Raw genomic sequence first — 25,022 nt, 5'->3', positions numbered from 1 at the left:
TCTCAATAAATGGCAAATGGTGAGAAAAGGCTACCCAAAATCCCATATTTCTTCCAAAACCCAAGCTTTCCCAACGCTAGGAATGAGATACACAATGAGACATGGATTGACAGCCTGAAATTATTTTCTAGCTCTCTATTTAAATATTATCTGTGGAAAAAAAAAAAACAACAAACCAGCTTACAGTTTGAAAGCAACATATGTTTTGACTTTAGTCTAACAAGTTAAAACAGAAAATGATATTTTTCTGGCCAGAAAATGGAAGATCTGGACCAAAAGAGGAAGATTTAGGCATTCTGCAGCCTAGAGACCCTAAAGGCATTTCTCTCTCTGTAGCATACTGTCCTAACCATACACCACAGGCAAGACGAAAACTGGGGTGCTGTGTAGTGAAGGGCCTAAGATTAATAGAGCAAGATAAAGCCTAACTGCAGTTGAGTCCTTTGATGCAAGGTAGTAGTATGGCATTTCATCCCCGATCTCAGTAGTGCTGATCATGGTATACATTGTGCATCAAAGACTCTTTGGTCAGTTATCCCTTGAGCACTGGTTTGAATTACTGATGGATGATCTCTATCTATTACTGCAACTACTAAAATACCAACAAATACTTTTAACCTACCCATAATATTTTAAGTTCCCCTGTAAAAGAAAAGGAGCTGAAAGATCTAATAATTCAAGATCATCTTTTGTGGATCTCACAGGAATAATGCATTTAAATCTTTTTGTAAGCTTCCAGACTTCTTTTAGTGTTCCACCTATTAAAAACAGAAAAACATGGTTAAACTGTGATAAAAAATAAATTGAAAAACTTGCATTTCTTTGCTGATCAGGTATTGATTTCAGGACTTCAACAAAAATTGAGACCCGCTATGGAAAACTGAAAAAAATGGTCAATAATCTTCTCATTCTTACTCAATAAAGAATCAGAGATGGACATTTATCAGAGCAGATGCCTTAATATCTTCCTCATGAAGTTGTATTTAATTAGCATCACTTTCATATAATTTAATTTAATTTTACTAGCAAATTCTGGGGGGTGGGGGGTGGGGGATGACACACAAACCCCCCTGACTTTTTGCAATTGCTCCTTAGTAACTGTTTTTTCAGCTTTTAGGGGGCAAAAACTTATTAATTTTTAACCATCAGTTTATGAAAAAGTAGCTATTCAGCCATGTCATAACTGACATAAGGTAGTGTGTTGGTTTTGCGTGGCAAGGTTTTGGTAGCGGGGGGGCTACAGGGGTGGCTTCTGTGAGAAGCTGCTAGAAGCTTCCCCTGTGTCTGATAGAGCCAATGCCAGCCGGCTCCAAGACGGACCTGCCGCTGGCCAAGGCCGAGCCAATCAGCGCCTCTGGGATAACATATTTAAGAAAAACAGTAAGAGAGCGCTTTTGCAGCCAGAGAGAGGAGTGAGAAGAGGTAAGAAACTCTGCAGACACCAAGGTCAGTGCAGAAGGAGGGGCAGGAGGTGCTCCAGGCGCCGGAGCAAGATTCCCCTGCAGCCCGTGGTGAAGACCATGGTGAAGCAGGCTGTCCCCCTGCAGCCCATGGAGGGAGGATGAGGGGGTGTAGCGATTCCACCTGCAGCCCGTGGAGGACCCCACGCCGGAGCAGGTGGAGACACCTGAAGGAGGCTGTGGCCCCATGGGAAGCCCGCGCTGGAGCAAGCTCCTGGCAGGACCTGTGGATCCGTGGAGAGAGGAGCCCACGCCAGAGCAGGTTTGCTGACAGGACTTGTGACCCTGTGGGGGACCCACGCTGGAGCAGTTTGCTCCTGAAGGTCTGCACCCCGTGGAGGAGATTCACGTTGGAGAAGGCCGTGAAGGACTGTCTCCCGTGAGAGGGACCCCACGCTGGAGCAGGGGAACAATGAGTCCTCCCCCTGAGGATGAAGAAGCGGCAGAAACACCGCGTGATGAACTGACCGTAACCCCCACTCCCCGTCCCCCTGTGCCGCTGGGGGGGGCGGAGGTTGAAGCTGGGAGTGAAGTTGAGCCCGGGAAGATGGGAGGGGTGGGGGGAGGTGTTTTTAAGATTTGGTTTTATTTCTCATTCCTCTACTCTGTTTTGCTTAGTAATAAATAAGATGAATTCCCTCTCTAAGTTCGGTCTGTTTTGCTCGTGATGATAATTAGAGAATGATCTCTCCCTGTCCTTATCTCGACCCGTAAGTTTTTTTCCATTGTACTTTTTCTCCCCTGTCTAATGAAAGAGGGGAGTGATAGAGCGGCTCTGGTGGGCACCTGGCCCTCAGCCAGGGTCAACCCACCACAGGTAGGAAATGCAGAACCACCAAACTTGATGCTAATTTGAGCACTACTAAATTGGGGCCATGCTAGGAACACAGCAGATATTTAATATATTACACAGGAACCCTGAGATTTTCCAATTGCAATGACAGAAAAAAGTTCTTTCAAATTATTATAAATCACAGGATAACCTGTCTTCAGTCTCTGCAGTATGGACTGCAGAACTGAGTATGGAATCTTTCTGACATTTCACCAATTTAGTGGAAATGTGGTAAATTTATTAATTTAACACATAGAGAACAGTTATTTGGAAATAGTTCAATAAAATATATATGATTTAATCAGCTTGTGAACAACAATAAAAAAAGGTGAGCAAATTGTTTTAAAATAATTATATTCTAGATCTGTGTTGTTTACCACTAACTATAATTAAGATATTTCAAGGATTTTATGACAAGTAATATTTGCATATATTTGTTACTTGCATTGCAGAGGTAACTAAAGAAGAAAATAAAATCAATAAAATTGCATTACTAATGGTGATGTAAAAATGTACAACAACATGAAACCTCCTCAATTAACTAACTTCTAATAAAAAAATAGAGAGGCATAAATATTTGAAATGGCTTCCCCAAAGGTTAGAAAACAAAAGGTCCTCCAAGTACAGTGATACAGATAAAGTCTCTCGTGTACATTTGAACTCTCATTCAAGGGATTAACATACAAAATTCAGGGCAGTTTTAACTGACATTGCTACAAAGTCTCCAGAATTTCAACTTTGCTATAATATGAAGTTACATCAAGCAAATGTATTCTGGCTTTTAAGAGACTGGCACAGAACAAAGATAATTAACCAGTGGTTGACAATGACAAGAGTCACAGTGATTTCATGTACAAATAATGAGGATATGCAAGGAGCATTAATCTACTTGTTAACATTTCACTCTTTGGTTCAACTAATCTGTAGCAATGGTTATAGATTCCCCTCACTCCGGGGTCACATAAAATTCTGTCCATTATCCAACTGTTTCCTCAACTTCAGCCCAATAGATGCCAAACACTCAAAGAAGTCCTTGCTTCATCATAATGATTATGGGGAAGAATAGAGTACTGTGTTGTAGAAGAGCAAATTGCTTGTGTTTAATGATGGAGTAGAATCTTGACCATGTCTGTCTAATAAATGTCATAGTGTGTTTGGCCTCTGAGGGTGGTGCATATCCGGAAAAGTGCTGGGAAGATTTCTAGGGAGACTTCAAAATCTCCACCTCCAAAAACTTAAAGGTAAAAATTAAAATAGCATGTAGCTTTGGCAAGGTCCATCATCAATTATGCCTTTTCCTTGTGCTTCAACGTGAAGCGTATATATCCACATACACACACTTAGCTGCTGGCATTTTAATATCTGAAAAAAATTTACCAAGTTGTATTATTCAGTTATTTTAGGAAAATAGAGTAGAAATAGATTCTTTTTTCTTTTGCTTTCACAAAGGTTAGATTGCAAAAAATCCCAAACAAAACAGTTTGGAACATGTCAGAAATAAAGCAGCTATCAGAAGTCGTTGAATATAAAATAAAGAAGAAAACAGAACGGGTTTTGTCATGGACCCTTACGCAAAGGACCACCTGACTTACATTTGGTTATTCACACCACTACTTGAGCACAATTGAAGACTTTGTTTTAAACTCTGAATGGTACTATATGCAATTACTTACTACTTTTATTCTATTCAAAGCATTCCTTATTAATATTCTTGCTAAACTGTTTTGTTTAAAGTTCTGTGGCTATTTCTCTTCCCTGAGAGAATCTGATAAAACCCAAACCAAACCAGAAAACCCTTGTGCTGCGAGAAGCTTTATTAATCTGAAACAACACTGACATCCAGAGGCTGACAAAGTCAATTGTAGGCTTGTATTATCAGAAGCCTTCCGAAACTTTTCCACATCAAGACTAAAAATAGGGGTTTTTTAGAAAATTTAGTGATTTTTCAAATCAGAAAGAAAAATCAGTAAGCACAGCTAGAAAAAAACATATTCAGATGTTAATTTCAGCAGAATCAACAATAAACTTGTTGGTATAGTTTTAAAATAAACAGAAGCACCTTACAAGACCTTCACAGATAACTTTTTCCTGTTTGCACAACAGTAACTTACAGTTCCAGCTGAGTTTTTCTTTTCTTTGAAGATGCCTTTATGATCATCATTACTTACACTGAATACAACTTCAACATATCTTAGATACTCAGAGTGGACACTGTGCCATAAGTGGTATATTTGCAATTTATCTTACCTTCTATCATAAGCAAAGTATCTTCAGGCTGTTGAAGCATTTCATCACACTTTACAAAATGGATAGCTATTTTCCTTTGTTTCTGGTCTTGTGTAGTCCACATTACAGAATCATACCAGGATGTATTATGTAATTCTGGGTTGGGGGCAGTAGTTGTAGAGCCTTGTAAAATTAAGTCAAAGTCATCTCCATCTGGAACTTCTTGCCTAAAACAATTTCCAAAATGAGCAAGTAAATTTTAACAGCTTCTCAGGCAATCTAGCAACAAGGAAGGCAACACTCTGAATAAATATTAAAATATAGTCATGAGACTTAAGGTATATACAGGAGAAATAACTTTGTTGTTATATCAGTGTAAGCATTTAGAGTTGTATAGCAAATTATGAAAAGATAATTTCCGTGTTATTAAATATGTTAAGTAATCTAATCTTACCTAGGAGTGGATGCAGCCTAGTGGCTTCATCCACACATATAAATCCATGGAATAACAAATATATCAGCTTTATAAGATTTCAGTTGGGCCTTAAAAGGGCCACACAAGTGCATACCACTTCAGTAGACTGAAAAGACGATATAAGCTCATATAATTTCAAGTTTTATGTTATAGCCTATTTTACTTTGCATATTTTGAGGGGAGGAAAAAAGAAAAAAGGGCAGGAACAGAATAGTTTCACATATGTACTGTAAAGGAAAAAATCTGCAACTTTGCATCACACCGTTTCTTTCCTGTCCTGCTGGAGTGCACTGCACATTAATTTCCAGTTGTCATCCACTGAAAAGTAGTGCAGGCCATTCAAATTTTACCAGTATTACCAACGGCAGGCAAAAAGCCAGTGATTAGCACACAAAGAAAAAAATGCATTGGAATGTCTTCTCCTAAGCGAGGCAAACCTGCTGGCTTCAGGTAGAATACAAACTGTGACAAAAAGGACAACAAAAAAAAAAGGGGCAAAAGCTTGGGCTATTTCATAAAACACTGAAAGAAAGTAGGTAGCAAACTTCAGAGTGGAGTTAAAGAAAAAATACCATCAACTCCTGCAGATTATTCTGATTTCACTTTCAAACCCAAGAGCAACTGCTTCCACCAGTGAAAAGAACAATTCCTGCCTATGAAACCAAAGTTTGATATTATTCTGCTATGACTGTGGAACTGGCACACAAGAGATCTTCCTGAACCTGAGCTTTCAATTTCATGAACACGGATAGAGCTCTTCACATGAACTCTTTCCACTTGTGTTCCTGGATTACTATTTTAAATGCAAAAGCAATGGACCTAACATAACAGGTCATCTTTCCAGATATACCCATTAAATTCTTCCAGCCTCTACAGCCTGCCTGTAGATTTCCCACAGAGGCAGGAATGGAACAAGTCGGTTTTGGAATTAAACTAAACATGAGAATTTAAAGTTCCGTAATGTGGATACAAGATTTCAGTCAAAGTCTAAAAACCAAAAATATGTCTCTCAAGGATTTTATACCCCATGCGTTATATGCATCTTACTGCATGAAATGTTAAAGGATCAAACTTGCACTGTACTTTTTTCAGTCAGGCTCTACAGCATACGCTAAAATGTGAAACAACTTCTTCTACCACAGGAGAACATTTAGTAGGGAAGGATGCCCCTAACTCATGTTTCTTTCCTGGGCCTCTTAGCTCACTCAAAAGAGAAGCTAAATTTCTGGAAAAGCACTGTAAGTATTCCCATCATTGCAGCAGGATGGTGGTAGTAGTTGTAGGAAATATGTTAACTGAAGCCTCACAAATCTATCTGGTTAAAAGTCTGCTCTAATTCTGTGGCAAAGGGAAGGCAGCAATATATGAAACAGGAGGAGACTCAAATGAACAGAAATGAAGACACTAACAAGTCAAGAATATATAAAAAGGCTATAAAAGCCATGGAAAATTGTGGGATAAGGATAAAGTTGATAAGGAACAAACAAAATTCCATCAATTGTATATGCTTATTACTATACAGAGTTGGCAAATATATCAAAAAAGTGACAAAAGTGGCAGAGAGAGTTGGTAATGATCTCCTTTTTACACTTGGTAATAAAGACCATGTACTTGTATGTTGTGAAGGTGATGAAGCGCTTCCTTGTACATTAGCAACCAAGAATGTTGTAACAACACCTGATAAGGCTGCAAGCATGCTACTTTGCATCCAAAAGCTGTAAGAGAAGGATAGTAGTGATATTTTCTTCTCTCACTGATGTTTGTATCTAATATATCTATATTGTGCAAAAAAATTCAAAGGGCTAGGAGAATGCTAATGTGCCATCATTTAAAGAAAGCAGTAGTTTACACTAGTAACAATAAAGCTGTTTGCTTAGGACTGATGCTAGGCTAAGTTAGGCAAAAAAAAGTGATACAGGATTCAGATGATCATGAATAGCACTGTAATACAAGACACTCAGTCACAGTAAAATGACTCAGGTAAAAAAAAAAGACAAAAATACCAAGATGAATGGTGTTTCCCTGATATTTTTGGATCAAGACAATATACCTTGTCTGGACGATACACTTTCATCAAAGAAATTTTATTCATTCACTTGGAAACTAACACCTTTTTGCATATCCTATTTTAAAACTGCAGGACAGAAGCAAGTACTTAAATACATCTTCGGTATGGGAAAAACTGCTAAATTTGAAAATAAAGAAAAATTGTTTTGAAAGCACTCAAAGGATTCTGTAAATGGAACTCATCTGATGATTTAAAATTTTCCTATTATCAGTCAGTTTCAAAGCTTTGCTCAAAATGAAATACATTTACATTCAGCTCATTTTACACAAAAAAGACGAAAATACACTGAACATCTAGGCATCCCAAAACATATAGAACAATTCCTAACTACTTTCATTGTGTGAAAAACTTACAAAGAGTTGCATTTGGAACAATGAAGTTTAATAGACTGATAGAGCTTCTGGGGTTTATAAGTTCTCAGCTTTGCTCTAATGCGATACTGTTGAGGAGCTGTGCTGTTCAGAATGGTTTTCAGTGCTGTGTTATTCAAATCCTGATGATCTGTTAATACTGCAAAATAACAACACACAGAAAAAAAGCCATGTATACCTATTAAACACCATAATATTTGGAATATTGGAAATGGCCATTGCAGGTATGCATCTTCCCTTAATTCCTAGATTCTCTTCCCTCCCCAGTTGCAGCCTCAGTTTTATCAATACAACATGCTACTGCAGTCTTTAAGATACATCACAACAAGCTGTGGGAGCATGGTGTACTTCAGAGTACAGAAATTCATCACATGCAGAAAAAAATAAATGAAAGTAGAATATCTAAACATGCTGTATTCCTTTAAAAATGGAATAAAACCAATGTAACATTCATAAACTTATACTCTTACTTAGTATACTAAGACCTATTCTAGAAGATATTATTTCAACCTTTAAGCTGATGTCTCAAAAATATTTTTCTTTAGTAAAAATAAAAATCACCTTGAGGTCAAAATGTTTCCTACCTGTAACAGATAACTGCTGACATCTCTGTAAGTGTGATTCAAGATCTAAAATCAAGAAGAATTTCCTAATTATTTTCCTTCTTCTTAATCATGTGGACAGACAAAAACAGACAGATGGGCATACAAATACACACACAAAACAAAAAAAGCTGAACAAAGAAAAATGAAAATCCTAATAATGTATGAAAACAATATAGCAAAAAGGAAAAAGCAAAGCAAGCAGGAGAAAAACATTAGATATCAAGAGTTAATATATTTAAGGTGAATTTAGTATATATATTAAATAGCAATGCCAATCAAAATGAACACTTTTGAAATGTATACTGTGAATGATACTGCTTATATAAACTGTATTAATTCCTCTGTAATCTTTCTGGACAAGAACATAAACACATTATTTAAAATAAATATGGACTGCCTAGCCCCTCCTCTGAATAACCTCTACTACGCATACACAGTGCTGTAAATCTGCACAAAATTCTTTCTAAATTTGCTGTGTTTTGGTCTAGACACAAAGTATTTATTTATTCTTGACTTTTGCACCCTTTTAGAAATATCCTGTCACAGTATGTTACTAATGGCTAAGTAACATAGGATTTTATAAGCTAGAAGCAAAGTTGCAGACTTTGTCCAGCGAGCTTTAGAGTTTAATTCACTTTTAGTTATTCTGGGCTAAAAATGCCATCAAAAGAATAATACTGAATCTGTAGAACTGTCTATAGGATACTGCTTTTCCATGGTGCTGCACCTTGCAACTCAAGCCACTGACACAACTTTCCATCCAACGGCTTTTGAAGGGCTCCTCAACAAGCAGCTGTTTAGTAGTGTTTCCAGTGCTTGTCTCTGAGAAATTCCCATTTAGATGGAGGGAGCTATGTTACTCTGCTTTATGATTTAATATACTATGATTAACAACACGACCAGTGTTTAAGAATTTATTCTCTACCTCTTATGAAAGTGTTTTTCTGTGTATATGAAAGGCTTCTGCTGGAAGATAGGATAGGGTAGTGTCAATGTCTAGTCTCATAATCCAAAAGAATTCTCTAAGGCTTTGTATGTGAAAGGAACATTATACACTTAAAGAAGCAGTAACTATGACCTTAGGTTGACCATATATATGTTAGGAGAAAGAGCAAATCAGCTTTCAATTCCTCTTACCTGTAACACTGTTAAAACTGCCATCTAATTCCACTGAAGACATGCTTTCCATATTCTGACTGTCTGCCAGATCCACAGATTCTAAGAATCTAAAAATAAATGGCTAAATACTTTATAACCTAGAGAAGTCTTTCTCATACATACATTTATATATATAACTATACGTATACTTATATGAAACCTACTGTTTAGCAATAGACAGGTATAATGCTCAGACATAAGTTTTCCAGCAGAGACATAAAACTCAATTGAGTCAGAAACTGCAGGAGTGTATATTAATGATGCAGATTAGACACTCCTTTCCAAATCACTTCTGGAACTTTGAACACAATATGTGCCAAAAGAAATCTGTACTACTGGAAACAGAATTCCTGATAAAGGAACATGGACTTTGGTTACTTCCTCTTTCCTTCGGTATATGATGCAGTTCAGTATTGATAATACATGCTTCATTTTGAACATCTTTTAAGTCTCACCTTTTTCAAGTAACATATATACACATGCTTAAAGTGTGCTCAATTTATTTGCTCAACCATAGCTTGTATCTTGAAAAGATTACATGCCACTACAAAACAATAAGTATGTTAATGTGGCCAGGTCTTACTACAGCACTATAACATACAAATCTTAATTCCTATTGTATTTTCAATTTGAAAAATTAGCCTTTATTTACCAATCCCCCCAAATACTTACTCTTCATCTTAGCGGTGCTAAAGACATATTCTGTTCCAGAATTTCTGGTTCTTACATATGTTTACAATTCTAAACTGTACAGTTGTTACATTAGCTTAGAGTTTTCCAGAATCACCTAGGAAAAAAATAAAAAATATGGAACTTACGCTTTTAGTTCCTTAACATCCGGGTTACTTTCTGGTAAGACTCCTATTCCTCGACCATAACAGGTGCCACCATGAAGATGAAATTCTATATGTGAGACTTCTTCGTTGTCAGCACTTGCTTGTTTTGTATGAATACTGTAAATTCTCAGAAAACTTCCAATCTTAAAGAAAAAATAAAAATAAAAATTTGCTAACACAGTTAGCTATTCACTTCGAAAATTCTAGGCCTCATAAAGCTTCTTCCCTGTTTTCAATGAATCACAGAACAGCCGAAGTTGCCGGGGACCTCTGGAGATTGCCTAGTCCAACTCCCGTGCCCAAAGCAGAGTCAAGTAGAGCAGGTTTCTTAGGGCTGTTTCCAGCTGGGTTTTGAATATTTTCAAAGACGGAGACTCCAAAACGTCTCTGGGTGACCTGTTTGTTTTGCTTTATCAGACAACATTACGGGCAGCAAAGGCTGATTCAGAACCAGCATAAGCCTTCTTACAAAATCTGATTCTCAAGCAGACTTAAGAAGACAGATCAAACAAGCCAGTATTTTTGTTTCCTGAGGGCACAATTTGTCTTCTACAATCACAACACAGCCCTCCAGAGACCGACATGCTGTGATTTGTCCATGTATGACTGCACTCAGCAACCGACCTCATGTCCATCATCATTCATGGCATATCTGTTTCTGTATACATGGAAACACATCTGCTTACCCAGATTTCTTTATCATATCTCACTCTTACATTACAGGTAATGCTTTTTCAGCACCAGGACAAAAGGTATCACATGTTAGAAATTCAAAGATTTTGGCACTGTTCCTAACTAAATACTTTGGCACTGTGAGATTTTCTCCTCAGGTACATGGAGAATATGCTTCTCATTTTGCTTAGAGTTATTTTGTGTTCTGTGAAACAGTTTTGTCAAGTTACACAAAGACTTAGGTTAACTAATACAAGTACCTATTAAGAAAGAAGTTATGGAGTGCTAAAATCAAAAACTTCTCTATAACTTTGCTTTATTTAAAAATACCACAATTATTATCTCTCCCCTCCACCGCTCCAAAACCCCAAACTAAAACCAGGGTTCTAAAAGCAGATAATCTGTAGACTTAATGACATAGTTAATTTCCCTCTGATGTGTTTTAAAGGCTTTGAATCAAATTAACTAGCACCCAAATTAATTTTTTGAAGTATAACCTAAGATCCAGCTGATAGTTGCAAGTATACATTCAATAATCTAGATTTATATTTGCTCTAAGTATCTTTTAAGTAGCCCTATATAAATGATAAATTATTTTCAATTGACTCCAATTAACATTAATATTACAGCAGCCAGTCTGTTAAGTCTTATATCAGCTTCAGCTCCCACTTTAGAGTAACCATAACTAGCAGAAACCTAAAAAGTATTCCTATTAGACTGGATTGGCCAGGTATTAGTAGGACACTTACACATACATGTATATATGCATAAAAGCAGATAGAGTAGCATCTTTATTCTGAAATTCTCCTCTGCATCAAGGAACAGATTATGACTATATAATGCTGGTATCAAACAATAATCACATGTGGAAAAGGCAGCATATTTTCAAATTCAGACACCAGGGACATAAAAAAGCACACTTCACCCTGTACCTATTTTGCTTCTGGCATGGAGTTCTTACCAGAGTATTAATTGATCTGCACTATTAGGGTGCTGCTCATTTTGTTCATTCAAAGCATATCAATAGGACAGCTTGTGCATTTAGATGCCAGTTAAGAGGCTTATCTAGAGGATTTTTCGTTTTTCTTTCCACATGCTAAATTTCACTTAATTACGTTGAATATCCAAAAATGCAAGAGACAGTCATATTATAAAACTAATCTAATTACTATGACAAATGCTTTTGGAGAAAGTTTTTTTTTTAAGTACTTAGCTAAGTTCTGCTTATCAAATAACCTTATGTCAAAATAATAATGCCAAACTACTTCCCTCCCCCCCCCCATCTCCCAAATAATTTGTTTTTAAGCAGGAAAAAGTCTATTGTAATTGCAGACTTTCTTTATTTCAAAAACAACATAAGAAAAACCTAAGTTCTTACTATATGTACAAACATTAAACATGTGAGAGGAGAACCCAGCAGCCAAGAATACAAAATTCTGGTTTTGCTTTCTAAACTTGTGCGCTGAAAGTCACGCAAAAGTCAACTGAATTGCATGTTTTAGTGCAACACTCAACTTCCCAAGACTTATGATCACTATAAAATACATCTTCCTATATACGCATTTTATTAGATCCCTTTTCTGAAAATGTTATTAATTTATGCATTTTAATATACCTAAGAACCGTACTAAAGAGATGCATTATAATCAGCATTGCCAAATGCTGAGAAAGTCTGGAAGGTCGCGAATGTCACCGCAGAGCCGCAGATCTGAGCGTGCAAGATGGGGCGCAATCTCTGTGAACTCCTTCGGGAGGCAGCATTGCTCACTGGTAACAGCGGCGAGAAAATGTGTGAAAGGGCTAAAAATGCTGCTGTATTTCTGCTGTTTGCAGAATGCCTGCAGACTGAGCACACTTTATATACTTGACTGAGAGGAAATTATAATCTACATTAAAGCAAACACCACGATTTACAGAGCCATCACTAATATCTACTACAAACCCAACTCCTTACTTGACTTTACAGCAGTTCTGTTTATGAACTACCTACCTCATTAAGAGCAAGTTCATTTAAAATAAAATTAAAGCAATAAGAACATATTTCTTGCAGTAATATAAAATATACAAATACCCTATTTGCAGTCTCAGTCAAATATGACTATTTTAAAAACACCCATTAAGGCTAAAAAAAGCATTAAAATGAAGAAGCCACACACACAGTTCCCTGTAACTAGCCGACTAAAACAACTTTTTAGCATAGCAAATTCTCATAATTATGTCAAAATTTATAGGACTATGTTTACATTTAAGACACTGATGTATCCAGAACGGTCATTTATCACGGCAGTTAAATGTTCACGTTTGGCCAGAAAGACACTCATGACAAGAGGCTGTCTTTATATACAGGAATCACTTAACAAAATCATCTGGACTAATTTTTATGCCTATTTTATGGCTGATGATATTCAATGAGATTTCTCTGTCATCATTTTATCATATCAACAGTTTAATTTTACTGAGCAAACTGTGCATAACTTTTTGCAAACGCGAGGAAGCATATACACGGTATTTGGGTGTGGTCCTTTGCAATAACAAATATCAACTTAAATCCATTAAAGGGTTTGGAGGACTTGGGGGTGGCACAGGTGGTGTTGTGGTGTTGGGTTTTTTTCCCTTTTAATGAGTACAAAGAAGTGGGAAAAACACCACTGACAGGTCAAAGGAATGCTGCCCAGGCCTGAAAAGTATGAAGCTAGATATTACAGCCATGTAACTCATTTTAAGTTGCAGGTTGAAAATGTGACTCAGACACTACAAAAGCAAGCAAGACTGCTTAGTCCAAACTACTATCAAAAAAGACATGGCATTATATACAGTGGGAATAAGAGCTGAAAATACTCAAATTCTGCACCTGACAATACATAACAAGAAGCAAATACTGTGAAACTACAAACTAGGACTTGTATGCATGCTCAAGGTTAATTGTTTTAACTGTGCTACCCAGAAAACACATGGCAACGCAAAATTGATGGTGTCAAGCCATAAGAGGAATGCACAGTACCACATAGTCAATGCATGACAGTACATAAGGAAATCTCCAATCAGCTGTGGACAGCTGGACCCCTACTGTGCACTGACCGACCACTGATACTCACTCGCCTTGATGGTTGAGCACATCTAGCAAAATGCCCCAGATGGAGAAACCCATGTCACAGACCTATTCCCGAGTTGTACGGCAAGGTCTGAATGAATCCTGAGAACCTCTGGAAAAACTGTAATAAGAAAAGCTGAAGAAGAACAAACTACACCTGATGGGGAGTAACTGTACTCTGGAGAGTTAGTTGCACGCTGGGGTTCCTAGAGTGACAAGAAAGCCTCATGCATTCCAGGTAGCCAGAGGAAGAGAAAAATTTGGGGGAAAAAAGCAGTGAATACCATTGTCTTTGCTTAGTTGTAGCTCTTGTGTCTTTGTGCCCCAGGAAATAATTTACTTCAGAGATGAGATTACGGAAAATTCTGTTTGTGTTCTGCTAAGGCGGCAAATGCTGAGAAGCCACAATCTTACGCAGCAGGAAAGGGAGGCCAGTAAATATAGGGGACAAAAGTCTACTTATGGTATCAACTGTACTGTACCTTCAATATTACTGAAGTTCTCTCCATTGAAAATTGTAAATATTATTTGACTGTCTCAGAAAATGGGATAAAATGTTCATATATTCAGGGTTCTTTGGACAGACAATCCAAACAAGGAGCTTTTAATAAACTCTTGCAGGAATATCCCTGACACTGTGCTCCACGATTTGCTAAAAATTCACTGTAATTCATTATGCACTTTCTCTCGACTGTAGCATTTACTCAGAGCTTCCTTGTCTGAACACGTGCCTACAGATACAATTTTAAAATGAGAACAAATATTTCTTTTTTTTTTTTCCTTCAATCTGTCCTTCTTGGTATTAAAGCTATGTAAAAGTGATTGTTCCTACATAAAATGCCATTTCAGAGCTGCAACTGTCATTGCAAATGGTACACGACAACATTAGAGTGTAACCTAACAATTCCATAACAATTTACATTAAAAAAAGGCAATTTTAAGTTACTGTCAAAAGCAGAAGAGATGGCTGAAAAATAGTGCTCTTTTATTGTTTCTGAAGGCATAAACTGGCAAAACATCTAGTACAGTTCCTGTCCGCATTGTTCTCGTGCTCACACTCGGGAAGATGCACATGCATACACCTAACGCTCTCCAGTTTTATACTTCTACATAAATGATTTTTTTAAAAAAACACCTTTGTGTAACAAGACCCTGAACTAAAAATATTATACAGATTAATACAAAGTATTTCAATTATACTTTTTTATGATAAGACATGATTTCCATTAATATTTAGAAATCTTCCATTTGAGGAAGAGTCACCCAAAATTTTATTATCTCTAGATTATTCTGTGAAATAAAATTAATTGCATGTTTTGCAACCTGAACTTAATAAATCTTCCTGATGTTTAGGATATCAGCACTTTTTCTTCAATAACTCCACTAAGACAACTGACTAAAATGTGGTGTTCAAAAACAATCTAACTTAAAACTTCTACAGCTTGCATGGGTGAAACTAATGCAACTTTGGACAAATCAGAAGGAGAAAAACAGCCCGTGTTGCTGAGTAGGTCAAACCAGGTTTCCTAACAGTCTCCTCTGACATTAGAGCTTTGTCTACACAGGGCAATATCCAGCAAAGGCACAGATACTACAGAGATAAGAAAGAAAGGGCTTATAGAAAGGAAAAAAATGGAGAGAGCTGATGAAGACATCCCACATACTCAACAGGAATTCCTGAATATAAATAGCAGAGACTAATAAAGGGAGTATCATCAGCTACTCAAGAAAACACATTTTATTAATATTAAAATATTTTTCCCTTAATTTTGAAAGCATATGTCTTCACTGGAACATCAGCAGTTATTTATATTCATAAATTACACTAGTTAGCAAGAGAAAAATTCTGGAAGAGAACCTGTAATTAATGAAATACTTTTGTGAGTAAGTTTTGTTATGAATACTTACATAAAGTCAAGTTATTTTGCTATCTGTCATTTACTTACGAACAGGCATTAATATATCAAACTGATTTCATGTCTGCTGATAGCCCCAGCCTAACAAATGGCTATCACTTATCTTTATTTTCTGGTAAACACTTTCCTAAAAACGATGATTGGGTATAAAGGGCAAGGCATAAAATGAAAGATGTGTTCTTTGCTAATTTACTGTATTCAGAAGCAAGATGGCAGTATTGCTGAAGATCAAATGTTTAATTATGTTGTTGTTTTCTAAATCTAAGCATAATCAACATTACTGACCCACTAAATGAAGACTGCACTGCAAATTGCAGAAGTTTATAGAACAGAAAATCTTTTATTGACTTTAGAATTACAGGCCTTTAATGGGACTACAAATTTAACCCCACTTTATATAATTTTAAAAAATCATTCTAAAGCACAGAATACGTTTTCTGAGTGCATTATTTTCACAGGATTATATATCATATTACAGTGTCTGGAAAGAACTGCTTAATTGAAAGAATTTTTTTCATGGCAATTTTAGGGTAATGAGGCTGTTTTACAGATGTTGAAGAAGTTTTGCATTCAAATAAAAGGTATGGGAAATACAGTGAAAGATAAGAGGAACATTTGAAACTAACAGCAGAACTGAATTGATACATTCTCTGAAATGAGTTCTAAGCAGAAAATAGGCCACAAAATGAAAGCTAAAAATACCAAACTGTGCATTACCTTAAGTGATTTTGCCAGTTGTACATGGTTATCATAGACTAGAATGTCCACTGTTAGATTTCGCAGCTGATGGAGAAGAACTTTTTCTCCTTCCAGGTCTCTCGCTTCCACAGGCACCTTCCATGTTGGGTAGGGACATTTTGTGCCATCCCATACCTGCAATGAAACTGAACTATTTCAATATGCTCAGAATACTTTAGATTGAGATTTTAAAGAACTTGGGTGGGGTTTTTTTTTTAACAAATTTGTTGCTTGATTAAAAACTGATAACAATAAGAAATCTTAATTAGCGTCTCAGTCTTAAAGTCCTTAAATTACTTAAATTGGATTTTATGGGATTTTTTTAAAATTATTATTCTTTACATAGTATAATAATACCCTCCATAGAGAATATGATCAAGTGTTAAGACCTGGGATTTGTTAATATTTAAAAAAAATAATCAGTGATAGCAAAACCTAAAGTGTTTATCTAGCCGTTACATCTATTAGAATTCACCATATTCAGAACTGTCTATATTTACTATATTAATCCTGCTATAGTTTTTTTTTAACCACTCCAGCTAGTTTGTGAAGACTGTACACAGTATGTACTCCCTTAATTACTGATGATCTCCTACATCAGTATACACTGCTAGTTATCCAAAATATATTAGAAAAACATCAGTATTTAACGTATACTTAATAACGAGGATTCTAAAAATGGTTTGCTGAAAGCTAAGTTCTTGATACACTGAACTATTGAAATATCAACCAAAATAATGGTCTGAAACACTGGCATAGAGAAAGAAAAATCTAGAGCTATTTGACTATAAGACTGACATGCTGCACTTCATAGGATTTCATGCATATAGGTTCAACAGAAGCTAATTTTCGGACAGTTTCTGATACCAAGGCATTTGTCCCATGAGTTTGGCACTGAACAGGAAGAGAAAAAAAAAGACACCAAAGCTTAATTTTTAAAGAGTTTCTACCCCTTATGCTTAACTGCTGAGGATCAAAGGACCCACAGGAAAAGATCTAAGAACCAGCAAAGCCATGTGTAAATACACTGAGAATAACTCATGGTTGAAATACTCATCCCAAATCAAGACATAAAAGGGAAAACTGTTCACAGTGAAAACAACCCATAACATCAAATTAATGTTCCCAAAGAAGAGTGTATTCTGAAACACCCAGATAATGAGGTGGTACATGCTGCCACAGATTAAAAAACACCCTGTTTTCTTCTGATCCTGTACCATGAAATACTTAAAACCACTTCTGAAAGAGAGGCTGCCCATTGCTTGAATTAGCAAACCTTTTCGAGAACTCAGCATGAGAAATATAGATTCAGTGCATACATATTACAAATTTAGTCACTCTGACAAAATAAAGAACCTTAAGTTTGTCAAGTTTCCCCATTATTTTTCATCTAGCTTTCCTTGGGACACTTTGGTAGTTCTACACTTAAGAGATATATCTGAAAAATGGTTTGAAATAACTTGAATAACAGGGTCAGATATAAGGATGACAACTTAGCTTTAAAATGTCCTTCACTAGAAAAAACTAACGGGCTAACAGGGCATGTTTTGAAGGAATTTGAAAGCTTTCTTTACAAGAAAAAAAACCAACAATCCTTAGAAGAGTACTTGGTTTTGGTTTTTATTTGCACAAATATGAAAATAGATCAAGCTCTCTACCTCAGGGTCTTGCCAGCTTCACTTTACTCAAATTATGGATGAAAGCACAGAAGCCCTGGTTTCAAACACCAACACTGGTCTAAAAGCCAACACTAATTAAATTAATTCCGGATAAGAAATAACAAATGGTTCCATTACTAGTCATGAACAGACTGAAGATAAGGGATAGTTAGTGACAACCTTCGATCACCACGGTCAGCAAAACACTGAAATAGGAGAGACACACTGAAACCTGTTTCTCTCTTCAGCAGAGTATGCTAATTGTATGACATAGCTTTACACAGACAATTTAACTGACAGACAGAAGGAAAATAATAGTAAAACTCTTATGAAAGGCATAAATGAAAGAATAATTTCCAGTGTATTTTTTAGTCTCCATCAGTTTGAATAACAAAATTCTCAGAAAAAGGTATGCACTAACAAGTTAGCAACGCCATCTTTATGCCATGTCAGCCTCAGGCGCTGTGCATATCCCAATTAATTTATCAAGTGTAATATTGAAAGTTATGCTATGGGTGATGCACGAAATCACAGAAATTCATTTTAGTTGTCTGAAGCAATCCCCACTAGTTACACAAGCTCAATGCTTAAAGTAATCATTATATTTTATAGTATAATCAATGATTAACATAACTGATATACTTGGAATGACATGATAAATTTAAATCATTATTACAAAATGTATAACCAAAATAATATAATACTAATACTTCATGATCACTCCATTTGAGCTGGTATTGAATTTGGTGGTTGTTTTTTGTTTGTTTAGCGAATCAACAAAATAATCAGAGATCTGTCCACAATTTTTCAGAAGAGCTTCTCTTCTATCATGACCAACATTTGATATGAGAAAGGGCTTTTGCCCACCTTGAAAAATGGAGGAATTAGCAACAGCATATCGACATTAGTCTACCATTTTTAAGCTTGTCTGATGTATTTTAATACATATTTAAGTATTTAATATTTTATACTACTAAAAATACACTGTCAATGGAATTATGTAACGGAAAAATTGATCTACTGTTATTTGATTTCAAACTTTTACCTTTCTGAGTCTATCCTAAATTCCCCCCCAAGTCATTATCTTTACTAAACAAAACTGACAAAATCAACTTCAGCTCTTACAACACAGAAAAGAGCGTAAAGAAATATTAATAATTTAAGAAAGCACTTGTCTCTGTCCTTGCAAAGGGTCCTTCAATGCTGAACATATACTTACTAATGAACAACTTAATTACAGTCCACAAAGTTCTGAAGTTTAACTAGGTCTGATTTGACATTTATTTCACAAGGGATAATTAAATGGAAATATTTTTAACAGCTGCAAAGCATATTATAGGATGACACTTAAGGTTTGCTTCTGTGTAGTGCATGCATTGTTCTACATGAGAAAAATATTTGATGCTTTAATGAAATAATAATGCAGTGTGCTGTTTCTAAAAATGTTGTAACAAAACAGTTTAATACAGTAGAACCAATAAATAATTTTATGAAGTCATAAAATGAAAACACGCTGTTCATCACTCACATTTTAACAGTCAACTTATAAAAGAAAGAAAAAGAAATACAGAGGCATTTCAGAATAACACCAGACTGATACATCTGGAGCTAAATCCAAGAAAATTATGCAAACCTCCTTTTTATTTAGCTGATGTGAAGGATCACCCTTGGAAAGTGCTCTGCTTTGTGTTTTGTACTTCCAGTGAGCACCGATCCTCAAAGCACTTCTGTATAACTAAAAGAAGCTACTTAAAAATCCATCAAGATAGGTAACATAATCCATTCATTCATTTCCTAGATAGTGCTAATTACTGCGTTAATTACATCTATCAGATCTAGAAAAACAAGCAATATTTGCTGCTAACTAAAAAACAAGGTTAAAATTTAAAATTAAAAAATATTTTTCAACTTCAAGAAATCTTGCAGTATTTATCTACAAATGTTTGTGAAATGATGATCCATACCAATGCTATCTTACAAAACCTCTCTAAAGAAGTCAGATGAACAACTTTAAAGAGAACTAGGATTTCTGTTTTCATATGAATAAAAGGGTCAAGGATCATAAATTTGCTTAACCTTGAAATATTTACCTACTTAATATTATTTAAATCAATGAATATGTCTGTTTTATAAAAATTACAATGTCTTAATAAATCAATCTAACAAATTATTTAAAAATAAATAAATCTACCTTTAGAAGAAAAGAAGATCCATCCACTTTTGCTTTTCCTACCAGCTGGCAAGTGAGATCAAAGAACAGCATTGGCTGAACACCAGACAATTTCGCTGCAGGTCCAGAGATAGAAAGATTACTGGCTGCCCAAACACGTAATTCTTCTATTGTTTTCCGTTCTTCATCCATGAAAGTGTACACTTTGCTAGAGGTTCGAGGAACTACTGGTGCTCCTACAGTTCCATCAAATGTCAAGGATGCAAATCCCACACTGGTAATTCCCTGCATCTGTCCATTGTATTCCCTGATCTGCAACAAAATATGAATAAAAAAAATGGTTGCACTGCATGGAAATATACATACATTTCTGTTTCATCATGTGCATGAAGAACAGACCATTGATCATTTTTGTTCCTGGTGCTATTAGGAGAGGGTAGTCAAAAGAAAAACAAAACAAAAAAGGAAATTAATGTTAACAATGAAACAAAGTGAATCAGCAGAAAATATAATCACACACAGTATTTTTTTAAAGAGGCAGGCTAATACCTACTTGTAAATACACAGCATCAGTGCAGAGTATTTTATTCACAAATCTCAAAATGTTTGTGTGGGGAACACATCAGGATTGCTTTTAGATGGGGAAGCTGAGGCATAATATAAATTAATTTTTAGCTATCACATAGAAGAGCGATGGAAAAGGAAAGGTGTTATTTCTGCCTCTCATAATAGTTCCGTTTACTGACATAATGGAACTGAAGAAGAAAATATCAGTTCTAGGAGCTATTTTTTTTTCTATAAAGCAAACAGTGACCAGCTTTCATCCCTTGAATTATGAATACAGCTTTCACAATTACTCTTTCATCTACTGCCCTGCACATGGCAGGTCCCCTGTATCCTACTGATTTAGCTGTGTATCTACTACAATATAAAACACAGTGTTCAAAGTTTAAATCATTCCTTCAAGGATCTAGTCAAGTCTTATTGTTCCCTGTACTTTTTATATACCTCAAAGCACTGCATGACTCATTATCCAGAAATCTCAAACTGGCTGTTTTGATCCATCCCTTTTTAATTAAAATTTGCTTAGCAAAAAACCAATGAGACTTCTGAATTATAGCATTTGTGAGACAATCTAGTTTAGGATTCCCAGTGCTTAATTTTCAAATGGTTGAAAATCCTACTGACTGAAAAGTGCAGAATCTGAAAGGTGTGACAGAAGTTCTAAACAGCAACAATTTTTAACCAAAACATTGCCAACAATTTAAACCTGAATTTTATATACACACTGAAATTTAAAAAGCACACAAATCAAACATTCCTTGGAAATTCACACACAAAGCAGTTCAGTCTTGGTGACAGGAACTCCCTTTAATCCCTGCTACTTTGACATAATCCATAAATGCATTAAGGATCATCTCTAGGATAAACTTTAATTTACTTAAGCATTTTCCAGACCTGACCAATGGAGTACATCAATTCATGATATAGTTTTTCTTCACTGTAACCCTGAAAAGCTTTAGTCTTTCAATATTTAGATTTAAATATTGAAAATACAAGAAAAGTCAATGGACAAATCAGGAAAATACATAGTTTCTTAATCAATTCGTGCCTGTTACCCATGATCTGGAAAAAAATGTTCCACTATAACACTAAGATGTTATCTAATATACGTAGATTTACTTTAGTTGCTGCCACTGGCATTATATTCCGTAGTTTCTCAGAATAGGTAACATGCAGAGGGGAGAAAAACTCTCTTTCATCACTTTTACTCATTCATCCACTATCAAAAGATACTTCAAGTGTATTTTTAAGTATCTTATGTGACATGTCAAATGTTTCTCAAAGTGTTTTAATTTCCAATTTACCTACTTATTTCTTCATTAATTCTTTTAAATCATCAACACAATATTTTGACTTCTTTCTTACTAAAAATTCTGTCCTAGACCTGTATCCTATTTATGAAGGCTCTAAACCAGGAAACCAGTTCAAAAACTATTTCGTCTCCCTGGGCTTCCACTAATATTTCACTACAGACTATTTTTCCCATTTCCTAAATCCTTTATGTCACGTTTTGAGCATTCATAAGGCTGTGCTTGAACATAACTGTACTTCTGACATCTCCTAGTACCCACATTTAGTGGATTTGAAATCAGCCTTAATGTAGGGAAAGGCAGTTATAAAATAACAAAAGAAATGTGAGAAGGTAAACCTGAAGTGTCATGATGAGAAAATTACCAATGATCTTGACGCACAACCAAACGTCCTTAGGCATAGGTACGTGGAGAAGCCATTGAGTGGTCTCAAAGGTAAACAGCATTCAACATTATTTAGTGAACAACAGAACAAACAGGAAAAGTAAACGTAGAATGAGTTACAGAACAATATATTTCATAGCTGGAAAATTACTTATGTCAGCCCCACAGAACAGATGACGATCAACAGAAACTCTCTGGGCTTGTCCTTTAAAAACAAATCATTGCTGAAGTGATGAGGAATCACTGGAGTGTAGAATGAACCAAATCCGTAGGCAAATGTTGTTTCATTATGGCACTCTACGTAAATCTCAGATCAAGTTAAACAGTGATACTGTAAACTAGTTATATTTTCCACACACAAACGATTTTGAAATTGAATTAAACTAAGCGAAAAGAGCTAATCTGAGATTTTTGTATATGATGAGAATTCCCCCTAGCAGATTTCTGTATCATTTCTAGAGGTGTTTGGGACTTTTTAAAAAAAATCATTGGTGGGGGGAAGAACAGGGAAGGGGGTAGATAGCTATCACTAAAAATTCCCTGAGAATTTTAAATAAATTCAATAAACAGTGGTTGCTAAACAAAAATATCTTCTGAGACAAAAATGGAGCAGATAGTATGTATTTGGCTTATTCTAAGCAGGAAAGTAAATCCAATACATATTGTGGGAGTTTTTGGCATAGTTTTTATAAACTAAAGAACAAAAGGTGAAATGTCACCTCAACAAACTGCATGGACAATAAACTCTAGTGACTTCTATCCTGAATATGCTAAGTGAAAAGAAGATAATCTTGAAATATTTATAAGTAGATTTACAGCAACCTAAACCACCTGAACTTTTTTTTTTTTAACCGAAGCTGGTGTTATCCACCTCACTCAATGGAAAAGTGTGAGAGTAAGTAATATATAAAGCTGGAATAATAGCATCTCCAAGGCAGTTTTCCATCAAAACTGATTGCTAAATTGCAGAAACAAAGGATTATTACGAAACCACTGCAGTCACAGATCATCGTAGAATACCACAAAAATGCCTTGTAAAACAACCCATGCTAAGCTAATGTACACGTTCCTACACTAAGAAGGAGGATTTCCTAAAATAAATTTAACTAGTCATTTGAAGAAAGATCAGAAATTCAAGATAGTATTTTGAAACATTAGTACATTAAGCTTAAAACTTGATTATTATCTACATATATAAAATTATTTTAAGACAGCAAGCTGTGTAGTGGTTTGTTGGGTTTTTTTACTTGAATTATTGCATTATCTGAAATGCACTGTCCAAACTTCTATTCCAATTTGAGTATGCATTCAGCTCAAGACCTCATTGTAAGGTATCTTTTACCTAAGCAAAAGTGAAAAACTTATGATCCCTGTGATTCATGGTTGGCAACAAAATGATAGAAGATCAATGTTTACATGCTGCTACCCAGTCTCCTCTTAACTGCAGAAACTTAGTACATGTGAGATACAAGTGAAAACCAAAGAAAGAGTTAAAAATTGCGTACAGGCAATGCATTTGCAAGAATTATAGATACTGTGGCAAGCAATGTATTCTCCTCAGTTAAACACATCCATATAAGCACATGCCACTCTGTGAGACACAAACAGGGTTCAGTTGACATAGAAGCAAGACCTCTTATGCAAATAAGACGTGACAAAGAAAAAATCCCCCTCTCCTCAAACACAGAAGCCTCCAGGAGCAAAAAACTTTATGAAGGTAGAGATGGGGTTACAGATGGCTGTACTGAAAAGGATACTGTCCAAGTACTAGAAGGGTATGGCATAATCACAGAACCACAGGATTTCGGTTGGCAGGGACCTCAGGAGATCATGAAGTCCTTGGTCAGGTCAAGGCTGTTGTCAACACTGTGTCACAGCAGGCTTTGGCTAGTTAAGCGTTGAAAAATTCCAAGCATGAAGACTCCAGAACCTCCCCAGGTAACCTCTTTCAGTAACACACTTCTAGTCAACAACCATCCTTGGAAACATTCCCTTTGCCATACACTAAGACTTACCATCTCTAGATCCATGAAGCTCCCCAGTACAGATTACTATATATTTTGATTGTATTCAATGTTTAAAAAGATCTGTAGGAATTTGGGAAAAAAGTCCTGCACATGTATTACGTTTCAAGGGAAACTCCATCCAAAAAACAAGACAGGAACTTGGGACATGTGCAAAAAAAAGAACACAATATACTAGGTGCCACAAACTCTTCTGATTTGTTCTTATAAATGATGGCTATGAAAAAGGATTTCTTTCTAGAAGATCGATAAAAAAATTACCTTATGCTAGGGATGGGGTTCCAAGTCCCAAAGGGATGCTCTTCAGTTTTCCCTATTTACTCACCACCTTACACAAAGTTTTAGAGACAGAACATTGCACTTTAACTTGAAAAATGGTCTAGAACAGCTGCAGCAGAGACTTGATGGAAAAAACACAAACAAATAAAATATAGGTTTTCCATTGTGTCAAGACAAAAAATTAG

The 25,022-nt window shown here is 35.7% G+C and overlaps 1 protein-coding gene across 2 annotated transcripts in view; it reads right to left on the bottom strand.

The window, feature by feature from the left end:
• Positions 1 to 25,022, bottom strand: part of POT1 (protection of telomeres 1) — a 78,420-nt gene that overhangs the window by 9,646 nt on the left and 43,752 nt on the right. For both annotated transcript variants that reach the window (XM_075742933.1, XM_075742936.1), the window contains 8 exons: positions 20,298 to 20,588; positions 16,428 to 16,583; positions 10,014 to 10,174; positions 9,175 to 9,263; positions 8,017 to 8,061; positions 7,415 to 7,571; positions 4,540 to 4,745; positions 623 to 758 (listed from right to left, as the gene is read on the bottom strand). In XM_075742933.1, the coding sequence (XP_075599048.1) occupies positions 623 to 758; positions 4,540 to 4,745; positions 7,415 to 7,571; positions 8,017 to 8,061; positions 9,175 to 9,263; positions 10,014 to 10,174; positions 16,428 to 16,583; positions 20,298 to 20,588 (1,241 nt within the window). The remainder of the gene's footprint in view (positions 1 to 622; positions 759 to 4,539; positions 4,746 to 7,414; positions 7,572 to 8,016; positions 8,062 to 9,174; positions 9,264 to 10,013; positions 10,175 to 16,427; positions 16,584 to 20,297; positions 20,589 to 25,022) is intronic.

This window comes from Balearica regulorum, chromosome 1 (assembly GCF_011004875.1).
Source record: "Balearica regulorum gibbericeps isolate bBalReg1 chromosome 1, bBalReg1.pri, whole genome shotgun sequence".
Lineage (NCBI taxonomy): Eukaryota > Metazoa > Chordata > Aves > Gruiformes > Gruidae > Balearica > Balearica regulorum.
The sequence above is the reverse complement of the archived record's forward strand: the minus strand, read 5'-3'. Positions and strand labels throughout refer to the sequence as shown.